The 24,463-nt window shown below is 35.3% G+C and overlaps 1 protein-coding gene across 1 annotated transcript in view; it reads right to left on the bottom strand.

Moving 5' to 3' along the window:
* FOCAD (focadhesin) overlaps nt 1-24,463 on the bottom strand; it is a 273,674-nt gene that overhangs the window by 136,980 nt on the left and 112,231 nt on the right. Inside the window, exons 12-15 of the mRNA XM_006098123.3 lie at nt 8,871-8,975; nt 8,362-8,463; nt 7,706-7,836; nt 5,673-5,799 (exon numbers count right to left, since the gene is read on the bottom strand). Of these exons, the coding sequence (XP_006098185.1) occupies nt 5,673-5,799; nt 7,706-7,836; nt 8,362-8,463; nt 8,871-8,975 (465 nt within the window). The remainder of the gene's footprint in view (nt 1-5,672; nt 5,800-7,705; nt 7,837-8,361; nt 8,464-8,870; nt 8,976-24,463) is intronic.

The following is a 24,463-nucleotide window of genomic DNA, read 5'->3' as shown; positions in this document are numbered from 1 at the left end:
CAAGAAAGCTTACAGCATGGGAGAATATATTTGCCAATGTTATATCTGATAAAGGTTTAATCTCCAAAATTTATAGGGAACTCATACAACTTAACAAAAGGAAGATAAACAATCCAATCAAAAAATGGGCAAAGGGTCTATAGACACTTTTCGAAAGAGGACATTCAGAAAGCCAAGAGACATATGAAAACATGCTCAAAGTCACTAATCATCTGAGAGATGCAAATCAAAACGACAATGAGGTACCATCTCACACCTGCCAGAATGGCTATCATCAACAAATCAACAAACGACAAGTGCTGGTGAGGATAAGGAGAAAAAGGAACCCTTGTGCACTGCTGGTGGGAATGCAGACTGGAAAGTAGCCACTGTGAAAGACAGAATGGCATTTCCTCAAAAAATTACAAATGGAAATCCCATTTGACCCAGTAATCCCACTTCTAGGACTATATCCCAAGAAATCAGAAATGACATATGTACCCCTATATTCATAGGGGCACAATTTACAATAGCTAAGATTTGGAAACAGCCTAAGTGCCCATCAGCAGATGAGTGGTTTAGAAAACTGTGGTACATCTACACAATGGAATACTACGCTGCTATAAAAAAAGAAGGAACTCTTACCATTTGCAACAGCATGGGTGGACCTGGAGAGCATTATGCTAAGCGAAATAAGCCAGTCGGAGAAAGATAAATATCACATGATCTTACTCATTTGTGGAATATAATGAACAATAGACTGATGAACAAAAATAGACCCAGAGACATAGAAGCATCGCATAGACCATCCAACCTCATAGGGAAGGCTAAGGTGAGGTGGGGGTAAAAGATCAACCAAAGGACTTATATGCATGCATATACTAGTAAGCATAACCCATGGACACAGACAGTGGGGTGGGAGGAGAGGGAGGGTATGTGCTGGGGGTTGGGAACATCCAGGGAGAGGTCAATGGGGGAAAAGGGAGACATATGTAATACTTTAAACAATAAAGAATTTAAATTTAAAAAAAGAATTCAATAATATAAATTATCTTTGAAAATGACAAGCCCTCAGCTTGAAAATAAAACCTTTCAATACCCATAATTTTCAAAGGAATTAGGCTCGGAATAACATAAGAGCATTAGATTTGGAGAAGTCTTGTGTCTACTTTTCATTTTTTAGCCATATGACCCTAGAAAGAGACAAATTTCCAGAACCTCTGTTTTGTTTTGTTTTTAGTGTAAAATGAATCCCCATATTACAAAATGTCCAAATTCATACAAGGAATCCAAAAATATTAGCAATATTTTAAGTAATTAAGCCTAAGAAAAATTGTGAAGTCCTGAATCAATATATTAATAGTATTAAAAAGGTAATTGAAAAGTTTCTCTTTTCCAATTCCAAAATGCCAAACTGCATTCTTGTCTTTACTATCTACCAAGATTCTTTGACCTTTCTCTCTCCATTTTTTTGTCCAGTAAAGTAGCTCCAAAGAAAACCATATTATAAATACAATTTTGTCAGAGTTGGCCTTGAGGTGGAATCCATCCTTTCAGTCTCTGGAGACCATGATAAATGATTAAGCAGCAGTAATTGCAGGCTTAATCTGACCCTACCAAGGGCAAACGAATTTCATGATTGTGACTTTCATAATTGTGATTGTCCATTTTTAGAAAAAGAGCTCTACTTTTTAAAAAATACGTATATTCATTTATTTCAGAGAGGAAGGGAGAGGGAGAAAAAAGTAGAAACATTAATGATGAGAATATTGAGTGACTGCCTCCTGCATGCCCTACTCTGGAGATTGGGCCCACAACTTGGGGCCCCAACCGTGACCTCCTGGTTCATAGGTCGACGCTCAACCACTGAGCCACGCCAGCTGGGCAAGAGCTCTACTTCTTATACAAAGGCAAGGATGGGAAAGCTCAGTAAAATCCAATTTTGTATGGTTTTCCAATTGAGGTATTTTTTTAAAGACAGGATTATTCAATTCATTCTCTTACTCTTATTGATTTTTAAAGTTTCTTTGTCTTAGGTTATCTTTCCAGATTCTTAATTATATTTGATAGTCAGGGATCTAAAGAGCAACGGACAGACAAATCACTGCCAAATGCTGCAGGGAAACAGACTTATAACTACGCTGAATATTTTCATTCTTGAAACTCTTGGCAACCATTAATGTTTCACACATGAAATCAATTAGAAGACAGAATAAACAGCCTCACAGAATGCATGCTGGCTTCTGTGGACAGCATGCTGGCAAAAAAACACACACCCAAAAGATTAGCCCAAAATTAGTAAATGTGACCTGACAAGGGCCACCGACTTGAGTATATTTTACAACTTTAACACACATCACAGGACATAACAGCAGCAGTTTCCCAACTGATGAACACATACAAAAAAAAGCTTAGAAAGGTTTAAAACAGAAAGATACATGATTACCATCTAGGCCAAGCATGTCAAACTCAAAGGCTAACATGGGCCAAATAAACAATGCTTGCGGCCCGCGGGCAGCGAGTTTAACATGCTTGATCTAAGCCACTGAGGGAGGATAGATTATTCTACTTATTTAGATGAACATATAAAGTTATTCATTACCAAACATAAAAAAGAATAATTTTTAAATCAAAATTAACAGGGATGCAGTCAGTTTCAACAAATTTCACAACTCAGGACTTTTGTAATGTCTATAAGGAAAACATGGTTAATAACACTTGTCACCTTTAGTAAGTATCAATAAAATAGTGGGTTCATCCTCTAGACAAGAAAGAGAGATGACAAATAAGAGACAAGGAAGTAAGTATTCCTTATAATAAAATGAAGTTAACTGATTGCTGGTATTGCTTTAGGATCTATTAATGCTCATCTTATTACAAAAAAAAAACAAAGATTTAAAGGGGATAGCATCTATTCGTTAGGAAGATAACATATTGAATTCTTATTTCATTTGCAACGTTTCAGTTGAAGTTTCCCCCAAAAGCTCTCTACTTCAGGCAAGGATGGGAAAGCCTTTGATAAAAATATTATATTGAATGTTGATTTCATAACATTAAGAGAAAAAGAAATGCCTTTAATCGAGCAAAGAAAAGGATTATTGATGTATCAAAATAAGAAAGAACCTTTATTTAAGAAATACCTAGACATGATACTTCAATTCCTCTGGAGGACAGATGAAATGTGAGAAGTACTCTAGTTGCTATAGGCTAAATGCTTGTGTCACCCCCAAATTCATATGTGTAAATCCTAATCCCCATGATGATGGTATTATGAGACAGATCTTTGGGAGGTGATGAGGTCATGAGGGGAGAGTTTTCATGACTGGGATTAGTGTCTTTGTGAAGAGACTCCAGAGAGCTGTCTTGTGCCTTCTGCTGGGTGAGACTACAGTGAAAAGACAGCCATCATGAGAACGGTGGCCTTCTATGAACCGGGAAGCAGCCCCCACCAGACACTGAATATGCCAGTGCCGTGATCTGGCTTTCCCAGCCTCCAGAGCTGTGGGAAATACATGTGTGTTGTAGCTACACCATCCAGTTCATGTTATTTTTGCTGTAGTAGCCTAGATGGATTTAGACAGTATAATCGTGGTCTCAAAATTACCATTATGGGTAGTAGTTTGGGTTGGGGGAATGGATTCGGGGCTAAAAATTCAACAATCCAGAGTGGTTTCCTTTAAGTATAGAAATAAGCACCAAGAGCCCCAGCAGTGAAGGGATAAGAGACCGTTTGGAGAAAGAAATTAAGTCACTATCATTGCGTGAGTTTTAGGGAAAAGATTCAAAAACAAAAACAAAAACCATCTAAAACCTTCCTGATGACATTGATTATATCCAACTGTGTACCAATATTTCTGGAGCAAGTTCAACACTTAAAAAGCACCTCTATGGGCAGATATTACGCGAAGTGTTTTTTGTGTGTAATCGCATTTTATCTCGATTTGAAGAAACAGAGGCTCAGGGGGGTAAGTAAATTAGCCAAAGGAAACAGCTAATAAATGCTACAGTCATGGGATCGTCTCAGCCTGTAAAAGATGCTTTCTACCACATCAGGGAATGTTTTTCATATCTCTGGTACGAGCTACAGTGAATATCTTAGAGAAACGGAATGAGAAAAACAGCACCGCACTCTGAGGACAGCTTACGCATTAATAAGCACCAACAGACAAGAGCCTCACGGAAACAGCAGAGGAGGCCTGGGGAACCCAGCGGGACTGTAGGCACAATAAGACAAAATGACTATTCTTTAGGGGGAAAAGTTAATTTTAGAAATAAGTTGATTTCTGTTCAGAAAAAATAATAAAGAGAAATATTCCAAAATTATAATAGTGGGCACCTTTTGAAGGTGAGTGTATAAAATTCTCCTCTCAAAGATTCTGTTAAAACCTCATTTAAAGACAAGGTTTTATGAAAACAATATAATGATTAAGGTGATACTTCCTAATTCTAGAGGACTGATGGGAGCGGTAAAATACAAAGTCCTTGGTTATGCTGTAATAGTCCTCCTCCATGAAACCCTAAAATCTCGGCCAACTACTGGCACTGAAAACACTGCCCTCTGCGCACACAGTTCCCGTGCAGCGGCGGAGTTTACTGCCTGCTGAAATAAGTGTGTACCCAAAAGAACATTAGTTCATTCTCAGACCCGGTCCTGAGGAAATATCTAACCGGCCTCTGAGGCCTGTTTTCCTCACCTATAAAATGGTGTTATAATCCCTACATTGCAGAGTTGTTGAAGAACATAAATGAAAAGTGCTCAGCACAGGGACATGAGCATATGAACATTCAATCCAGCCACTGCTTGTATTATATTACATTCATTACCATCATATCAAGCATAATTACCACAAGCTAAAATAATTCTACTTAGTCTCTTTCTCTAAAAAGGCACAATTTTGTGTAGGTATGTTCACTCTGGCAAGAACCAAAGTGTGGTTAGTGAAGGATCACTGCTGCCATTACTGCATATCTCCCAGCAGCAGAGACTCTCTGCTGGGCTGTCATTTGTGAGCTGTCTGAAGTTCAGAAAATGAGTTCGAGCCTCAGTTCTAACACTGATGCATCCAAACGGATCACTAGGAAAGCAAGGCTCCTTAGCCAGTCTGCAAGCCAGCAATAATGGTTGCTGGTTATGAAACTGCCACTAGTCCAGCGGTTCTCAACCTGTGGGTCGCGAACAATGAAAATACATCCTGCATATCAGATATTTACATTACGATTCATAACAGTAGCAAAATTACAGTTATGAAGTAGCAACGAAGATAATTTTATGGTTGGGGGTCACCACAACATGAGGAACTGTATTAAAGGGTCACGGCATTAGGAAGGTTGAGAACCACTGCTAGTCCATCCCAACCTTTTCACCTCATCCGCTTGTAAGGCTCTCTAATCACGAAACTAAGAAGCAAATGTATTCAAGAATTCTCCTATCAGCATAACTTTCCCTTCTATATTAACAGAAATAAATAAGAGAATAAATAATTCTCTAGAGAATGTCTACATAACCAGATGTTTCAAGTTTCCTCTCTACAAAGAATGGGTAAAATAGGTCTTGCTTCACTCTTTCAACCCAAAATCCCTGGGAATGAATATTCAAACTTTCAGTTACTTGAATCTAATCTTACATCCTCATAACTAATATACCTTGTAAATTCTTTTCTTCACAATTATACAAGCCAGTTCAAAGAGCCTACCTCGGCTTGGCAGAGTGCATGGAGACCTTGTAACACCAAGGCCGCTGGGGTGGCCTGATCAGGCTTGGTGCACTCGTTCAGCACCTGGGAGATGGCGGCCAGCATGTCTGCACCGTGCTGATAGGGCCTGCAGGAAACGACAGTTCAGAAAGAGATGACAGCCAGAGAGCTCTATTACCGTCTCCTGATCTTTTGTCTGAACAAAAAGCATTAAAGCTTGTTTTTACCCTTTTGCCTCCTAAATATTGACCCTCAAATAATAACACCATGTATTTTTCTTCAAAGATGATCATCAGTGTCATTTTTGCTCTAACTTAAGGCACATTTTTGATATAGAAATATGATCCCCAAAGGAAGACACTTCTTAAATATATTCTCCCAAAATCATAAATGTCTGAACTGACAAAATTTCCAGCGTATCAATGGTAAAAAGAACTGACTTATCTTAGTGAGATTGTCAGTAAGAAGAGAGCTACGCCTGCCCAGAAGTTGCTCTGGTATCAGACACTGACTACAAAAGCAGTATTGGAGGTTAGAAGGTCATTTATGATCGTAGTGATACTAACTGAAGGGGCTATACCTACTACACAATGTGATAATGATAATGATAATGATGATGATGATGATGATGATGATGATGATATGAATTATAACTGACAGAGCATCTACCCAAGCACTGTGCTGAATTCACTCACTCTTCCTCCTCCCCTCCCTCTCCTCTCGATTCCACATACGTTGTGCTATCCACAGAAGGCTTTTAACTCAGGTCACCCTCTGCATTACTTATTACTTATTACAGCCTCTGCATTACTTCAGTGATATAATACTGTTCTCTAACGGACAAAATATCAACTGGTGAAATTGCCTGACTGGAATTCTATTGTTTTACTGTCCTGACAAACAGAAATCATTTTCCAAAACTGGAAAACTGATGGATCTTGAGGGGGTAACTGAAAGGAGCACTGAATAAGTTCTCAAAAGACTCTCTCCTGAGCGGCAGCTTTACGAATGCAAAATTAAACTGTCAGATAATAATCTCTCATCTCTAAAATTTTTCCCATGTCAATACCTCCAGAGCATCCAGACTGTCAGGTCTTGTGTTGCATGTGTGTAACTTTTAGACTGAGGTCATCTTTGTATTTGCAAAAGGCTGAGGCTTAGAAGAGACGCAGAAATGCTGAGGCTTCGATATAGTCTGATCCGAGATTTTTCTTGAAACACTCAATACGGTTCCCTGGGCCAGTGAGCAGCATGCGGACCAACCCATTCATTGCACAACTTTAGAAGTACCATTCACAGTGCCATTACGGACAAAAATGAGATATGTCCCCCCAGAATTCTACAGTGCAGAGGCGACACATATGGAATCGCAGGATTACAACTCATTCAAATGTCTCAAATCTATTTCCTCCCTAAATATTTTTACCTTATTCTACTCAAGAAAAAACGCTGGAGCTTTGCTTGGTGCTAATGCAGCCGTGTCCCCTCCTACCTATTTATCAATCCATACTCTAGAACAGCAGGGTCATCTCTCTAATATCTCCATATCCTCCTAAACCCTAGAGCATACATGGGAATTCAAGATCATTTCCTTCCTTGTCGTAATTCCTAATAATCAACTCCATGCAATGGGTCACAAACAAGGCCTTCTCTGTTAAGACTATAAAAATCAACACAACACTGGGAGAATATAAGGACAATTGGACTACCGTCCACTGCTTAGGTCACAGGGATTTATATAAGGAAAAATAAAATATGTAAACTCATATGCTTTAGTACAATATTCAATTGCTATCCAGAAAAGGATATGAATATCCTACAAAGCTAGATTAGATATAAAACATGCTTGCTTCTCAAAGTTATTTTCCAATCTTACTAAATTTTACAATCAGAAAACTTAAATTGAAAATTAATTTATTCTTACTCAAATATATTCTACCCACCTTTCCTAGATTCTTGCTTGCAATAAAATAATAAATAAATGCAAAATAATAAATCATGATATACATTCCCAAGGGATAAGCACATCTTACCTTTGCTTACATATGTCTCTGATGGATGCTGCTTTAGCGATCAGTTTCTCCCACTGGACTTCCTTGCCCGCGGACAGAGAGGGTGCCTCAGACATGGCCATGAACCGCTGCAGTTCAGGATAGACACGATCCTAAAAAGACAAGTTCACAAAAAGGCAATTTCCCAATTTGAGTTGAATAATCATTATTTCCTGTTATGCAGCATTTTTCTCTCCAAATCTCCCATTTGCATTGCAAATTATAATGTCTTTCTTCTAATCAGCAGGGAAGAATGCTGTTTTGATTGCAGGGGATTTCTTACAGTCCCATGCACTGTTCATCTCATAAAACAAGAAAAAAGTGGTTAAACCTCACCCTAATTACAAAGGCTCTAATCACTTATTATCATATTTGTATTACTTTCCCACACACACGGAAAAATATATTTCAGAATCAAAGAAATAAGATTATTTCCCAGTCTCCATTTCTCTGAGTCAATCACAACTGACTGCATTACTGATCACAAGCATCACACTGCATCAAATTTCTCCCACGCGGTCACTGATGTCGCACACTAATACTACTATGTCAAAGCACCGCCATACATAATGACAAAGTCAGTTTTCTTCACTGAAAAAACATGTTTAATACTTACACAAGTGTGTATCTGAGCTCACCTGCTTTTCCCACAAAGATGTCAACAAGCGCAAAGTGACAGCTCGTAGTTGTGGAGTGGTTCCAAGAAGTTGAATTACTCGTAGAATTTGTCCTATGCACACCTAGGAAATACTTTAAAATTTTAGGTTTCATAGATGTAAATGTACATAATCCCCAGGTTACCAAAAGAATTAAAACCCCCCTCATCATAAAATAAAGACTTAAATGGAAGTTTACTACAGTATTAAACATCTTCTCAAAGGTTGGGGGTATCTTTGAGATGTTAGGTAGCAATCTTAGGAACATAAAGACCTTATTTCAGATAATAACCAATGGAAAAACTTGGCTATTAATTGATTTAAAAGAATTACTTGTCAGATATCTTAATAATACATTTGACCCAACAAGGGAAGCAGTGATCACAACAAAATTAAAGGCTCAAAATTTCATATGATACCAACCAAAATTCAATGTATTATTCATAACTCACTTTCTTTTTTCCTTCAAGTAAATTGGATAATATACAAACCTTGTGAACACCAAGTGTAGGTAAAGTATATAAGATATCAATGTATAATGCAGGCTCCAGTGGTCTTCCCAATTTGAACATCAAAACTGGAATCAAATTTGGTACCTGAAGTGAATTTAAAGAATATATTAATTATGCCTTATGAAGGAAATCAACCTGGAAAGCAATCACTATTCATTTTTATTCAAAGGAGTATTATAAATATATATGAATTAGAAGACTGAGAAACAGTTAGCAATTTGTTGTTGATGGTAATTTTATAGCGCCACTAATATTCTCTCTCTTATATAATTAGCTGCCAGACACCAATCAAAAAAAATGTTTTTTCTTAAGCAACTATGACATTACTCTAAGCAACACAAAACTAATAAGATATATACTGCCCCAAAGAAATTTATAGTTCTAATGAGCAGCTACACTTAGGATATAGAAATAATAAACTAACTCCACATATTGAAATATTCAATTATGTTATTCCAATATGAAATAATTAAAATCAGTTCTACTGTAAGGAGGGGGTGTTAATAAGCAAGGTCCTCATTTCAATACCTATGCATAACACAATAAAACAAAAAGAGTAATACATTTGTGGGTCAAAAGACTTAATGGTGTTAATTTAAAATAGTAATATTTCCCAAGTAGATCTACAGACTCAATGTAATGCCTACCAAAATCCCTACTGGCTTCTTTGGCAAAATTAAGGAAGTAATCCTAGAATTCATATGGAACAGCAAGGGAATCCAATAGCCAAAATAATCTTGAAAAATAAGAACAAAACTTGAGAATTCAAAATTCCCAATTTCAAATTTTACTCTAAAGCCAAGGTAATGAAAACAAGGTGGTACTGGCATAAGAACAGAAATACAGATCAATGAAAAAAATACTCAGATGCCATTAAATTAAAAATACTCAGATGTCAAAAGATACTATAAAATGAAAAGGCAACCCACAAAATAGGAGAAAATATTTGCAAATCATATATCTAGTAAGGGACTTGTATCCAGAATTTATAAAGAATTCTTGTAACTCAATAATAAAAGGACAAATGACCCAATTTTAAAAGAACAAAGAATCTAAATAGATATTTCTCCAAAGAAGATAAATGGCCAGTAAAAACAGGAAAAGATACTCAGCCATCATTAGCCATGACACAAATAAAAATCAGTACCAGAATGATTTACTATTTCACACCCAATAGGATGCCTATAATAAAAAGCAAACAGACAATAGCAAATGTTGGCAAGTATGTGGAGACCCTCAGACACTGCTAGTAGGAGTGTAAATTGGTACAAATACTTTGGAAAAAAGTCTCAACTGGTTAAAGAGAATTACCGTATTATCTAGTAATTCTACTTCTAAACATATACTAAAAAGAAATAAAAACATGCATCCACACAATACATGAACATAATGTTCATAGCAGCATAATTCATAATAGCCAAACAGTAAAAACAACCCAAGTGTTCAACTGATGAATGGATAAATAAAATGTATTCTAGCCATACAATGTAAAATTATTTGCCCATAAAAAGGAATAGGAATCAATATGGATGAAACTTGAAAACACTGTATAAAGTGAAGCCAGTGACAAAAGACCACATATTGTATGATTCCATTTATACAAAATGTCCAGAATAGGCAAATATACAGAGAGAAGGTAATTGCTTAGGATTGGGCGGTGAAGGAAAAAATGGGGAGTGATTACTAATGGGTACAAGGTTTCTTTGCTGGGAAGGGTGATAAAAATGTTCTCAAATTATATGTAATCATGTTTGCACAATTCTGTAAATATACTAACAGTCATTGAATTGTACACTTTGATTGAATTATATGGAATGTGAATTATATTGTAATATATTCTTTTAAAAATTTAATTAAAAATTATTGAGTGAATACCTACTATGAGCAAGAAACTACTTGAGCATGCACAAAAATTTTAGTTTCCATATAGTGCATTTTAGTTTTGTTGGCTAGAATTTGTTGAATGTTCTCTACCTGCTGTAATCTTAGAAAGCCTATTTCTTCTTAGCTTAGAAGGTATATACTTTAATTCAATTTCAAGGAGGAAAAAACATCTTAACCCTACCACCAAAAATGTAACAGTTAACAGTTCATTCATTAATGAGCCTGATCATGTTATACCAGGGCAGCATTTAAAGATATGCATGTAATGGCTATAGACAGATTTATGACTTTTAACAATTGCTGGTGCTCTGTTAGAACAGAAGTTCCATCATCCTCACCTTGAGCAAATGAAGGGAGACAAATTTTTGAATTGGCTTCTCATTCCCCATTTTAATTAAAAACAAAAGGTTATCTTGGGTTGTCTGTGTGTCTCTCAATGAATTACCCCTTCTGGGAAGAGTTCTACCCAGGCACTGACAGATTCTGAGTTCTGGGAAGGGCAAGCAGCGCATTTAGTGGCATTTTATAAAATAATTTATTTAGTTGTGTGGCTCTTAAAAAACTGCTTTAATTATATTGTCAGGAAAGAAATAAAGAACTGTGTCTATGCTAAAGAGTACAGTTCCTTTATGAGCCTTAGAACTAAAGAAGTAGGTAAGGGTGTTTATTTTCTCTGGCAAGTTCAGTAATGTTTTCTTTTACAGTAAGTTCTCTTAGGCCTAATACAGTTCTTGATGCTATTATAACCCAAATGAAATCCTCAGGTCAATGGAATCCCAAACAGGTGTTATTTCATCAGGAAAAGACAGATGTAGCTATATAGGTGTGGAAATTTTTTACATGAAGCACGACTGTTGTTTTCCTAATGAAGTAACATACATGTGTATTTATCGGCTTCCTTGAGAGGTCATATGAGCTCTTGGTTCCTCTGCTCCTGGCTCTCTACACTCCGGAGTAAGTGCCCTATAATTCCATGAGTTAAGACCTCTGGGGTTTCATGAAACTCAATGCTTTCTTTACTCTCCTTCAGAATCCAAGTCCTTGGTAAACATATTAATTTAAAATGATGGGATTATTAAGGAGCCCCATAATGCTATAAGCAGATTTATCAGCAAAAAAATAGTGAAAGTCAAAGGGGTGAAGGGTGATATATTCAAAGTGCTGGAAGGAAAAAAAAAGCCAAAAATACTATATTAAGCAAAATTTTTCCAGATACACAAAAGCTGATAGAGTTTATCCATTAGACCTGCCTAATAAGAAATGCTAACAGGAGTCCTTCAAGTTGAAAGGAAAAAACACTAGAAAGCAATACAAAAGCATATGAAAGTATAAAGCTCACTGATAACAGTAAATATATAGAAAAGTACAGAATACTGTAATACTGGAGCATAAACCACTTTTAGTTCTGTTATAGAAGTTCAAAGACAAAAGTATAAATAACTATAACTGTAAAAATATGGTAATGGATACACAATATAAAAAGATGTAGTCTGTGACATCAAGAATATAAAGTGTGGGGAATAAAAAAGTAGAACTTTTGTATGGAATTGGAGCTGTTGTTATCAGTTCAAAATAGACTGTTATAACTACAAGATGTTTTCTGTAAGCCCCAAGGTAACCACTAAGAAAATACCTATACAAGACACATAAAAAATAATGAATAAGGATACAAAGCATGTCACTACAAAAAAAAAAATCAATGAGACATAAGACAGCAGAGAAATGAGACAAAAAAGCTATGAGACAGAAAATAATTAACAAAATGGCAATAGTAGGTCCTTTCCTATCTGTAGTTTAAATTTTAATGGGATAAACTCCTCAATCAAAAGACAGTGATGCCCTGGTCAGGTGGCTCCATTGGTTGGAGCATCCTCCCATGCACCAAAAGGTTGTGGGCCAGTTCCAGGTTGGGGCATGTGTCTGGGTAGCAGGTTCGATCCCTGATCAGGGCATGTGGGGGAGTACGGTGGGGTGGGAGGCAACTGATCAATGTTTCCCTCTTTCTATCCTCCTTCCTCCCTCTCTATCTCTCTCTCTCAAATCAATTAAAAACACATTTTACAAAGAGTGACTAAAAGGATAACAAACAAGATATAAATAAGAGTCCTTCTATAAGGATTCTTATAGAAGAATGTAATATCTATAAGAGATTCACTTTACATTTAAGGACATACATAGGCTAAAAGTAATAGAATGAAAAAGAATTCCATGCAAATGGTAACTGAAAGAGAGCAAGTGTAACCGTACTTATGTCACACAAAATAGACACATACAGTCACAAGAGACAAAAAATATTATATACGATAAAAAAGTCAATTCGCTAGGAAGATAGACTATATAAATATATACACACCCAACATCAGAGCAATATATGTATACCCAACTGCATAGAACTGAAGGGGAAAATAGGAACACATATCAGTAGGAGATTTCATTGCTCTACTTTAAATAATGGACATAACATCCAGACAGATCAACAAGGGAAGAGAGGACAAGAACAACACTATAGACCAAATGGACTATCAGATATATAAAGAGCATTCCATCCAACAGCAGCAAAGTATGAAAGGAGACATCACAACCAATACCACAGAAATAAAAAGGATTACAAGAGATAACTATATATAATTATATCACAACAAATTCCTGGAACATACAACTCACCAAGACTGAATCGTGAAGAGATAGAAAACCTAACAGACAAATAACAAAGAAGGAGATTGAATCAGCCATGAAAAAACCTCCCAACACAGAAAAGCCCAGGACCAGACGGTTTTCAGGTGAATTTTACCAAACATTTTAAAAAAGAACTAACACCAATCCTTAAACTCTCCCCCCAAAATTAAAGAGGCAGGAACACTTCCATATTGAACAATACGAGACTGAAAGCTTTTCCTCGAAGATCAGGAAAAAAGCAAGGATGTCCATACATTCTTGCCATTTCTATTCATAGTACATAGCATTAGTAGAACACAGAACATAGTACTGAAAGTCCTAGCCAGAGCAATTAGGCAAGGAAGAGAAACAAAACTCATCCAAATCAGAAAGGATAAAGTAAAATTATCTCTGTTTGCAGGATTCTAATCCTGCAAAAAACATTTAATAAGTGAATTCAGGAAAGTAGCAGGATACAAAATGAACCAAAAACGGTCATGTTTTCACATACAAACAACAAACAATTTGAAAAGAAAACTATCTAAAATCACACTAAAAAATAACATAAAATACTTAGGAATACATTTAACTATGGGAATAAAAGACTTGTATACTGAAAACTACAAAACATTGCTAAAGAAATTAGAGGACATAAATAAATGGAAAGACATCTTGTGTTCATGGATTGGAAGACTTAATATTGTTTAAATGTTCATAATTCGAAAAGCAACCTGCAGCTTCACTGCTATCCCTATTAAAATCCCAATGGCATTTTTGCACAGTAAAAATAAATCATATTATTCATATGGAACCATAAAAGCCCCTGAATAATCAAAACAATTCTGAGAAAGAATAAAGCCGGGTGCCTCACATTTCCTTTCTTCAAAAGACATTACAAAGCTACAGTAATCAAAACAGCATGATATTGGCACAAGACAAACAAATAGACAATGGAACAGAATAGAGAGCACAGAAACAAACCCATGCATATTAATTTATTACAATTGAGAAAGTATAGTCTCTGCAACCAATGGTGCTAGAAAAATTGGATATCTGCATGCAAAGAAGGATATTGGACCCCTATCTTGCACATACACAAATAAGTAACTCAAAATGAATTAAAAGCTTAAACTTAAGACCTGAAATCATAAAGCTCCTAGAAAAAAAAAACAGGAGCCTGGCCAGCGTGACTCAGTGGTTGAGCATCTACCTGTGCACCAGGAGGTTGCTGGTTCGATTCCAGGTCAGGGCACATGCCATGGTTTCAGGCTTGATCCCCAGTAGGGGGCATGCAGGAGGCAGCCGATCAATAATTCTCTCTCACCATTTATGTTTCTATCTCTCTCTCCTTCTCCCTTTCTCTCTCTGAAATCAGTAAAGACATATTTTAAAAAACATAGGGGGAAAACATCATAACATTGATGTTGGCAATGATTTCTTGGACATGACACCAAAAGCACAGACAACAAAGGCAAAAACAGGCATGTGGGTCTAAATCAAACTGAAAAGCTTCTGTGTAGCAAAGGAAACAATCAACTTAGCAAAAAAAAAAAAAAAGACAACTTACAAAACGATATAAAATATTCGCAAACCATATGTCTGATAAGGGTTTAATACCCAAATATATTAGTAACTCAACAAATAACCCAATTAAAAAGTGAGCAAAGGACTTGAATAGACATTTCTGAAGAAGAAATAAAATGGTTACAGGTATATGAAAAGGTTCTCAAAATCACTAATCACTGAAGAGATGGAAATCAAAACCACAGTGAGATATCACCTCACACCCATTTAGAGGGCCATTATCAATAAAATAGAAAATAACAAGTGTTTGGCAAGGATGTGGAAAAATTGGAACCCTTGTGCACTGTTGGTGGAATGTAAAATGGTATAGCTACTATGAAAAACAGTATGGAGGTTCCTCAAGGAATTATAAGTAAAACTAACATATGATCAAGCAATCTGAGTTCTGGGAATTTCAGTACAGGCAGTAAATAGTCTCTTTTAAATTTTATTCACCAAAAAGAACCCCATTAACTGCACAGTTGCTGTTAGTTGCCTGTTCTAAAACAAGTCTTTTTCTTGAAACACAAACTTTTCTGTAACAATTTATGAAATATAAAGAGACTAATTTTTTGACTTAACTTGGCACTGTTAGTTTTTATAATGAAACACGCATAGGCATTTTCAAAAATATTTCACAAGAACTGAAATCAGGATCCCAAAGAGATAGTTGCACTCCCACGTTCGTTGCAGCATTCTTCCCAATAGCCCAAGTATGGAAACAACCTAAATATCTACTGATGAATGAATGGATAAAGAAAATGTGGTATATACATACAATGTCATATTATCCAGCCTTAGTGAGAGAAAGAAACCCTGCCATTTACTGCAACATGAGTTAACCTTGAGGACACTATGCTATGTGCAGCAAGCCAGTCACAGAAGGACAAATACTGCATGACTTGACTTGCGTGAGGTTTCTAAAGTACTTAGTCTTACAAGAAGAAAGTAGAATGAGGGTTTCCGGGGGTTAGGGGGAAGAGGAAATGGTGAGGAAATGGTGTTCAATGGGTGTGGAGTTCACTCTTGCAAGATGAAAAATTGTATACAATACTATATGGTACATTTAACTTTTTGATGAGGTATATTTTATGTTATGTGTTTACTGCAATTTTAAAAAAGAATCAGGGCTTATCAGGGCTTTTTTTTTTTAAGAGTCAGAAGAGACTTTGTCAAGTTCAGATGAATGAACAGAGGCCTAGAGGGGTCACAAAGTTAGCTGGTGGCAGAATGGGGATGGGAGTCCATGTCTTAGTTCACCCTCCATTCCACCTTGGCAGAGTGAAAGCAATCAGAGTCCAGGCTCCTATAACAGGATGAAGAACTATTGTGCCACTGTTCTCCCTGTATTTGGACAAAACACAGGAAAAAATAATCAGAAGAGACACAAACCAGCATCTTCCTGTAGCGCATCATATACAGAATGGAATACAGAAGTTTAACTTGGATTCCATGAAAAATGTCCATGTTGGCAACACCATATGAAGTTACACAGATAACAGAATAATCTTTCACACAATTCTATAATGAAAATCCTGAGTAGTGCTATCTACTCATACATTCTGAGACATAAAAAGGGTTTGTTTATTATTCACTTTAGTTATCAAAAGAGAATATATATGTAATTGATGTTTGTAACTATCCCTCTGTTTTGAAAGTATGAGATAGTTCATATTTTATTACTATATGAGAAATGTAGTAATAAATTAATATAAATAGAAAACAAAGATACCAGTGAAAAGAAATAACTCAAGACATGATCATCTAATGGAAGGGGCAAAAACTGACAGCAGTATCTGCTTTTTCCTTTTTTCAGACTTATGTTTTATAAAACTAGATGTGAACTACAAAAGTAAATTCTTAGTTTGTATTTTATCCATATCCTTAGATTAGATAAATGCTGAACCACCTTTGCATAAGACTTTCTTCTGTGGAAAAAAATGGAAGTAAATTTTAAGTACACAAGTGCATTTGCCATTTATAAAACAGGGGTAAGATAACAGTATGTGTTAGGTTGAAAAAAAACACACAACACCATGAATTTTATATAACAGAATGAATAAGCTTGAATGGTTCGTACAAACAGAAGCATAAATGCCATTACTTAATAATTTTAACATCGAAACTTTTAAAAAATCATTCTACAAAAAACGGGCACAATTTCTATTATGCCTTTGAACATCAGTTAATCCCAGCTTCCTAATTACTTGACATTTCTACTCATGGTATCTTCTCATTACTTAAGTAATACACTGGAAAGCAGCCCACAGACAGAAGTGCTGAAAGCTAATCATCCCTTCCACTTATGAGGAATCTGCAGGCCTGTAGCAACATCAGAGACGTGTAAGCATAGTATAATTCTATTCTGTGGTTCAAATTATATTTATATCATAACATTATAATTAAATTAGTGATCTAGGGTCTTGAAGTTTAACCTTTGAGAGTTAAGTAATGTCAAGGGAAGAAAGGTATGGAGACTAGCAAAGGCCCCTACCGGGCAATCTTCTATTTGATATTCCCTCTACTATTAGCCTTATTCCAGTCCAGCTTGAGCATTTGCCCTGTAATGACTCCTCTAAAAGTTGCAGCTAACATCTACTGAGCAGTTCCTATAAACACTCTTCTAAGCACTTACAGAAAATCATGATCACCACCATGTTTCAGAGGACAAAACTGAAGCTCATAAAGACCAAATAATTTGCCCAACATAATAGAGTTAATACATACTGGAGCTAGGACTGCACCAAAGCCCATATACTTGCCACTTTGCGTTAACAAAGGCAGTGATGACATCTTCTTCATCTTGGTATCTCTAGTTCCCAGGATACCATAAAATGCTTTTAGAATGCACAAACTACTCCTATTTTTTTTTATCTGTTCCAATTCCATTCAACAAGATAGATCCTGTAACAGTATTGCAGCTATTTGAAACAACTTGTATGCATGCATATGAGCAAAACCAATGGACACAGACAGTAGTGGGGGGGGGGGTGAGGGCTTGTGCTTAGGGGAGAGGGTTGCGTGGGAGAGGTCAATGGGGGGAAAAGGAGACTCATGTAATACTCTAAACAGTAAAGAAAAAAAAACCTATTACTTGCAAAAAAAAAGGTACTTAAATAGTACTCTGACTAAATTAACTTAGAATCAGAAAAATTTACCTGTTAGGTAAATGTCACCAGGATATCAAAATGTTGAGGTAAGATTTTCCCAGTATATACAAAAAAAGGTAAATCACATAGGAGCTCCAAGTATAGAAAAACAGAGGAAAGATCAGGCTGGAATAAGATGAAGTATCATATCACTTCAGGAGTTTGAAATACTTGTAATACAATTACCATGACCTTTCCTGACCTAAACTTGATTAACAGGTTAGTCTCCTTAGCCATCTGAGTCTTCATTATCTCTCAGAGTCAAAGGCAACTTATATATTTGAAAAATGATTTATGAAAATTTAATTCATAAAGTAATGGTTAGACACACTATCAATATGCAAAACCATCCGTGAGAAAAGTATAATCAACATTTATTTTTTCAATTGCTAACATTTTGACAACTTGCTATAAATGATAACTCTAATGACTGAATTCTTATAAGCATAAAATTTCCTTCCTGAACAAAAGTAGGTTTTACATTTATGTCATGGTGCGATCTAAATCTTTGGCAGTCCAACTGGTAGAACAAAAGTTCAAAGCCAGTGTCCTATAAGTAAAGTATAATGTGTATCCACTGTATTTTTCCTTTCAATTAGGTACAGTCGACTTCCACTGCTGCCTCTGTCACTGGCAATGTGTTTTCTATCAGAGAGTTGGAAGGAGGAATTTGAATGTCTTCCAACAATGAGATCTAATTAAATGCAGCTCAGCCAGGTAAGCAACCATGTAATAAAACTAGAGCGATTCAATGCTTATGAATTTATTAAAATAGTAAATTACTCACAGAACCCAAAGCTATGACAGTCAGGTCAATTTTATTGGGATATGAAAAACTACACAAGACTGATGATGATAAATGTAAACCACTCCATACTACATTTGAAGTGAAAAAAAAATTTAACAGCTGACACAAGTTGGAGAAATAAAAAGCAGGACTCCAAATCTTCTTTCCTTCTTCAATGACAAAAACCGTTTGATGTTCAAATAAGTGATAAATAACTTATACCATGAATTTTATAAGGTCCAAATTCAGTCTCAAATATAAGATTAATCATTAAATGGGGTCAACATAAATCATGGTAAACAAATGATACAGAAAACTAATAGTAAGCAAGAAGATTCACACCCAGGATGAAGTAAAATTAATTTAACAAGCCAGAAACAAAGAAAGTATTGATTTAAATTTCTTGGAACAAAGAATAACAAAGAATTCTGATTCCACTGGTTCAAGTAAACAGTGTATTGATAAGGAATAACAGAAAACAGGTTTAGTAAACTCCTACCTTGCATACCTTGCATAACATTCTGCATTCAGGAAAATTATTAGAGTAGAAAAAAGAAATAGTATTGTAAGAAGACACTAACAGTCACATCCATAATAGAAGCAGACTACAAACCAACAGAAAAAAAAATTAAGCCATGAATGGTGTTAGAAAAACTGGTTAGTGGCTTAATGGGGAGGGGAAATTCTAACACATTACCATGCAATAAAAAATTCTAGGTGAATTCCAGAATTAAACATCAAAGAGAAATAATCTTTAAAGAATCTAGAAGAAATAGTAAGAGAATACATGCTCTCTAGATAGAAAAGAACTCACTAGGCATTAAAGAATTAAAAGACTAGTAAGTAAACATAGATACAATTTAAAAGGAAGAAACAAAAAGAGCTGTTAAATTAAAAACATATTAGTACAACAGAAAATTCAATAATGTTGAAAAGATAAAGCTAAGGAAATCTCCCAAAAAGTAGAGTAAAAAAGCAGAGCGAAGGATTTGGGGAAGAAGGGATAAGAAAATTAGAAGACCAGTACAGAATTCAGGGTCCAAACAAGAGAAGTTCCAGAAAGAATAACACACACACACACACACACACACACACACACACACACACGTGTTAGTAAAGACAAAGAAATTTAAAAAATTTTAAAAATCCCAAGAATTCAAAGACCTGAATTTCCAGATTAAAAGATACACCAATTATTCAGTACAACAGATGAAAACAGATTCACACAAAGGCATGTGATCATGAAATCACAAGAGTTACCAGGGACAAAGAGAGGAGTCTAAAAGCTTCCAGAGAGAAAAAATAAAAATTACTTTCACACAAACATGTACTCAGCAATTCAGGAATCAGAATAACTTTGGATTTCTCCACAGCAACACCACAAGCTATGGAAGCAAACAAGCAAAATTGTACAGGAATATGAATCTCAACACAGAATTCTACACCCAGCCAAAGTAACTCAATGCCTGCCACACACTTTCTAATAGTTTGCACTTTCTAATAGTTTGTTTTGAAAAAGAAAACAAACGTGTGTGTGTATAATTACCAACCAATACTCTGACAGTGTAAAATAAAGGATGCAAAATTTTTAGGATAAATACAGATTCCTATCCCCCACCCCAAATATGGGCAAAGCATATAAATCTAAAATTCAAAAAGAAAAAACAAGCAGCAAATGAGAACTTTAAAATTTTTAATCTACTTTTCAAACTGAAAATTATAACAAGAATTTTCTAACATACTAGAGTTTAAAATATTTTTAAATTATAAAAGTTAATGTAAAGATATAGTGAAACTGACATCCTCACATAATTCTGGGGGAATAAAAGATAATACAATGTTTCTAAAAAGAAAACGTTCAAACTTCACTTACAAAGTTCAGCTCCAATCTCAGATTTGCTTCAAAATATTATTACAGAATTGGAGACTGGGGAGGGGAGGGTACAGAAGATACAGACGAGCTATACAATGACAAATAACTGTTAAGGCCATGGGATGTACATAGTGGGTTTATTCTCTATCTTTATACTAACTTACACTATTCTCTTCCCTTTTGAATATGCTTAAAATTTTTCATAATGAAAGGTTTAAATTCTTCTAATTTTGTGTTTCCTCTACATAAATGTATTTTTTAAAACAGAAATACAATAAAATCTAAGCGACAAGATCTCTTAGATACACATACAATATATACAATAGCATGTATTATTTTCATGTCACATTAAATGAACTAAAAAAAAGCAAAACAAAATAAAAACTTCCATATGAAAAAACACCAATACAATAAACAAAACATATACCAGGAAAAAATTCTACAAATAGGATATTTTGTTATAACCACAAAGAAGAAGGGCAAAGAGAAACAGAAAATTCTGTGTTCCCATACTACAGAATGGAAAAATTGAAGATAATTGATATAAATATGTAAAATGGTTAACATCAAAGACAAACTGGTTTGTATTTTGTAATCCCAAGGCCCATACTGAAAGGTATATATGGGTTAAATATAGAAAAGGAGTTATAAAACTATATATTTAGAGGATAGAGTATGCTGCCCCAAGAAGCACGAAGTTTTCTATAACCAAAGGTACTCAAAATAAAACCATCTACTTAGAAGGTACGTAGTGCGTATATTCAACTATCAAAAATGAAAAAGAGAGGAAATTCTAAGGATTAGAATCTACTACTTAAAATATAGAACATAACCCAAATAAAAATTTAAGTACATATTTCTGAAGAAAATCATTAACACAGCAAGCCTGAGGGGCCGTCTTTAAAAGGCCTGCTTGCAAAGTTAACCTTTGGGTGGGGTCTTGGATGGTAGATCTGGAGAAGGCCTCTAGTACTACGATATTGTTTAGATATTTTACATGTATTATAAGAATAATACTTTAGAATATGAAATGTTATTTTACTAAAAGTATTTTTAGCTATGCTTCAACGAGTGATGGACTGAACTGGATGTTAAATTCCTGGTAGCCCTAGGACTATTAGGTAGAGGAATAAGAAGTGGAGCAGCAGTAGGATCCTGCAGATGCTGAGTGGAGGAATGAGGCTGAGGGCCAACTTCCTGCCCAAAGGTGATAGTTGATGTCAGGGAACAAAGTCGGATCATGTTCTCTCCTGCCTTCTTACTCAGCTTACTTTCCAAGGCACATCTAGTCCTTCCTCTTGCCTGATGAACTTGTATGCTCTTCCTTTTTCAAACTGATAGTTCAACTACTCATGCAATACTTATGAAAAAATAGTGTTTTACAACCGCAAAAATATTAAAGGATAATAGAGTAATTGTTTGTCCCTTTCCAGGAAAGGAATATTCTAAGTACTGTTTGTCACTCTAGCTTTGCGCACGACTTTATGTCATATATTTTGGTAACAGTCTTATTCCCAACACTGTGGCCCACACTAGCCTGTGACAACCTTACAGGCAGTTTTCCTTTCCTTCTTTGCATTTGCTCAGGACCACACATAGAGCAAATACTCGGTAAACATGAGCTAAATTAAACTCAAGATTAACTACAGCAGGAAGAAAAGGTTAACAAAGTATAAGTTTCAAGACTGGCTACTTCTCTCAGAAAATGCTGCCAGATAGTCCATCACCCTCTTAGTACCTTCCTAAAAACCCACTTTAAATATTATTGTTCTCAAACATTGTAGGTTTCTATTTTAAATATTATTGTTCTCAAACATTATAGGTTTCTATTACACTGCAGAGACTGTGAAGCTATTTTCAGCTAATAAAACCAATGGGAAGAGTATTTCTAAATACATATTTATATCCATATCAAAGAAATGAGCATTGGGATTTTTAGTACTTCCGCACTATTCAACACAGTAGCCATTAGCCACATGTGGCTAGTGAGCAGTTAAAATGCAGCTAGTCCAAGTTGAGATGTGCTGTCAGTGTAAGATATACACAAGATTTGGAAGGTTTAGTACAAAAACGACATATAAAATATTTCATTAATAGTTTTATTTTGATTACATATTGAAATATTTCAAATATATTGAGTTAAATAAAATATATTTTTAAGATTAATTTTACCTATTTATTTTCACTTTTGTTATGTGGCTACCACAAAATTTAAACCTATATATGTGGCTTATATTGTATTCCTACTGAACAGAACAAGCCTCTATTCCCTTTATGTATCTAGATATGCGTAGTTTAACTTGCATGCACACACACAAACACAGGCACACACAGGAAACAGTGATGTCTTCATGTACTTGGGGAATAAAGTATGATAATAAACCACAAATAGGCAAGGAACATGCCTATTTGGCTAAATAGCTTAGCACTGATCCTAGAACATAATGCAGCAGATAAATAATTGTGAAATGAATAAAAGGACCTATGAAAATCAACTACAATTTTAATAACACATAACTTTAATTAAGCACTGATTATGAACCACATACTATACTCTGGATTATCTCATTTAATCCACATGATGAGTTTAATTACTTGGGTTCTTTTATTATTCTCATTTTACACATGAGAAAACACAGAGATACAAAGAATTATAACAGAACCTCTAGTATATTTTGCAATATTACAAGAAATGAAACAATTCGATTTAGAGAGTCTATACAGGAGGCTTACACAACTTTAAATATTTATTGAGTACCTTCTATCACACTTCTACTAGGTGATGTGACATTAAAAGAAATCATAGCTCAATTCAGCAAAATATAAACATGTACAGGTTAAATTCTGTTACAAATTCCCCTATTATTATCCTATAGCCTACCAAAATATTAACAAGCCTGACTAATAACTAATAATTCAGCAACACAAAATTTTTGTTGAATTTAGACTATCTTTTGGAATTCAATGTGAAAACTGGCATTTATATGAAACTTTACAATGTTTTTTTCATGTGCAAGATCTTGTCATCTTTACAATACCCCTGAGAGGTAGGTATTATTAGAGGTTGGGTGGGATCTTACAAATAGTTAGGTTCAGGATCTGACCCAGGGATGCTCCTTAGCAGGCTTTAGTTCTTGTCCTGTGCCTTGCCTTACAGGCCACCATCCAGGATTTGAGGGAAGTGGGAGTAGAGAGGGAGCTTTAGACAGGCCACCTGCAAAATTAGTTTGGTTCCAGATTCCTATTACCTTCAGAAATAATAGTCTTGTGCTGAGCAAAGAATGAAAACAGTGTAATTAAAAACTTTGTAGGAGGCTTAAAGAGGCAAGTTTCAAATAACTTACCACTTTCAGAAAAAAGAAAAGCATTTAAATTTAAAATAGGCCTTCATATAGAACTAGTGGCCCAATGTACGAATCAGTGCACATTGAAAGGAAATTAATTAGAATAAATATTTTAATATTGCTATCGGCCTTTCTCTATAATAGAAGTGTCAACCAAATTCATGATTGACAATGACAGATGGAAACACATGCGTGCAATTGGCACCAGCAAGAGCTTTATATGTATCACGCATGCGCGAGTCAACTTAGTCTTTCATAGATATAGAACAAACTTGCTTAATTAGACCTGCTTTCTAAGGTAGCTAAACTTTTCCCAG

This window comes from Myotis lucifugus, unplaced genomic scaffold (assembly GCF_000147115.1).
Source record: "Myotis lucifugus unplaced genomic scaffold, Myoluc2.0 scaffold_221, whole genome shotgun sequence".
Taxonomy (NCBI): Eukaryota; Metazoa; Chordata; class Mammalia; order Chiroptera; family Vespertilionidae; genus Myotis; species Myotis lucifugus.
Note: the sequence above shows the minus strand (reverse complement) of the source record. Positions and strands in the feature narration are given on the sequence as shown.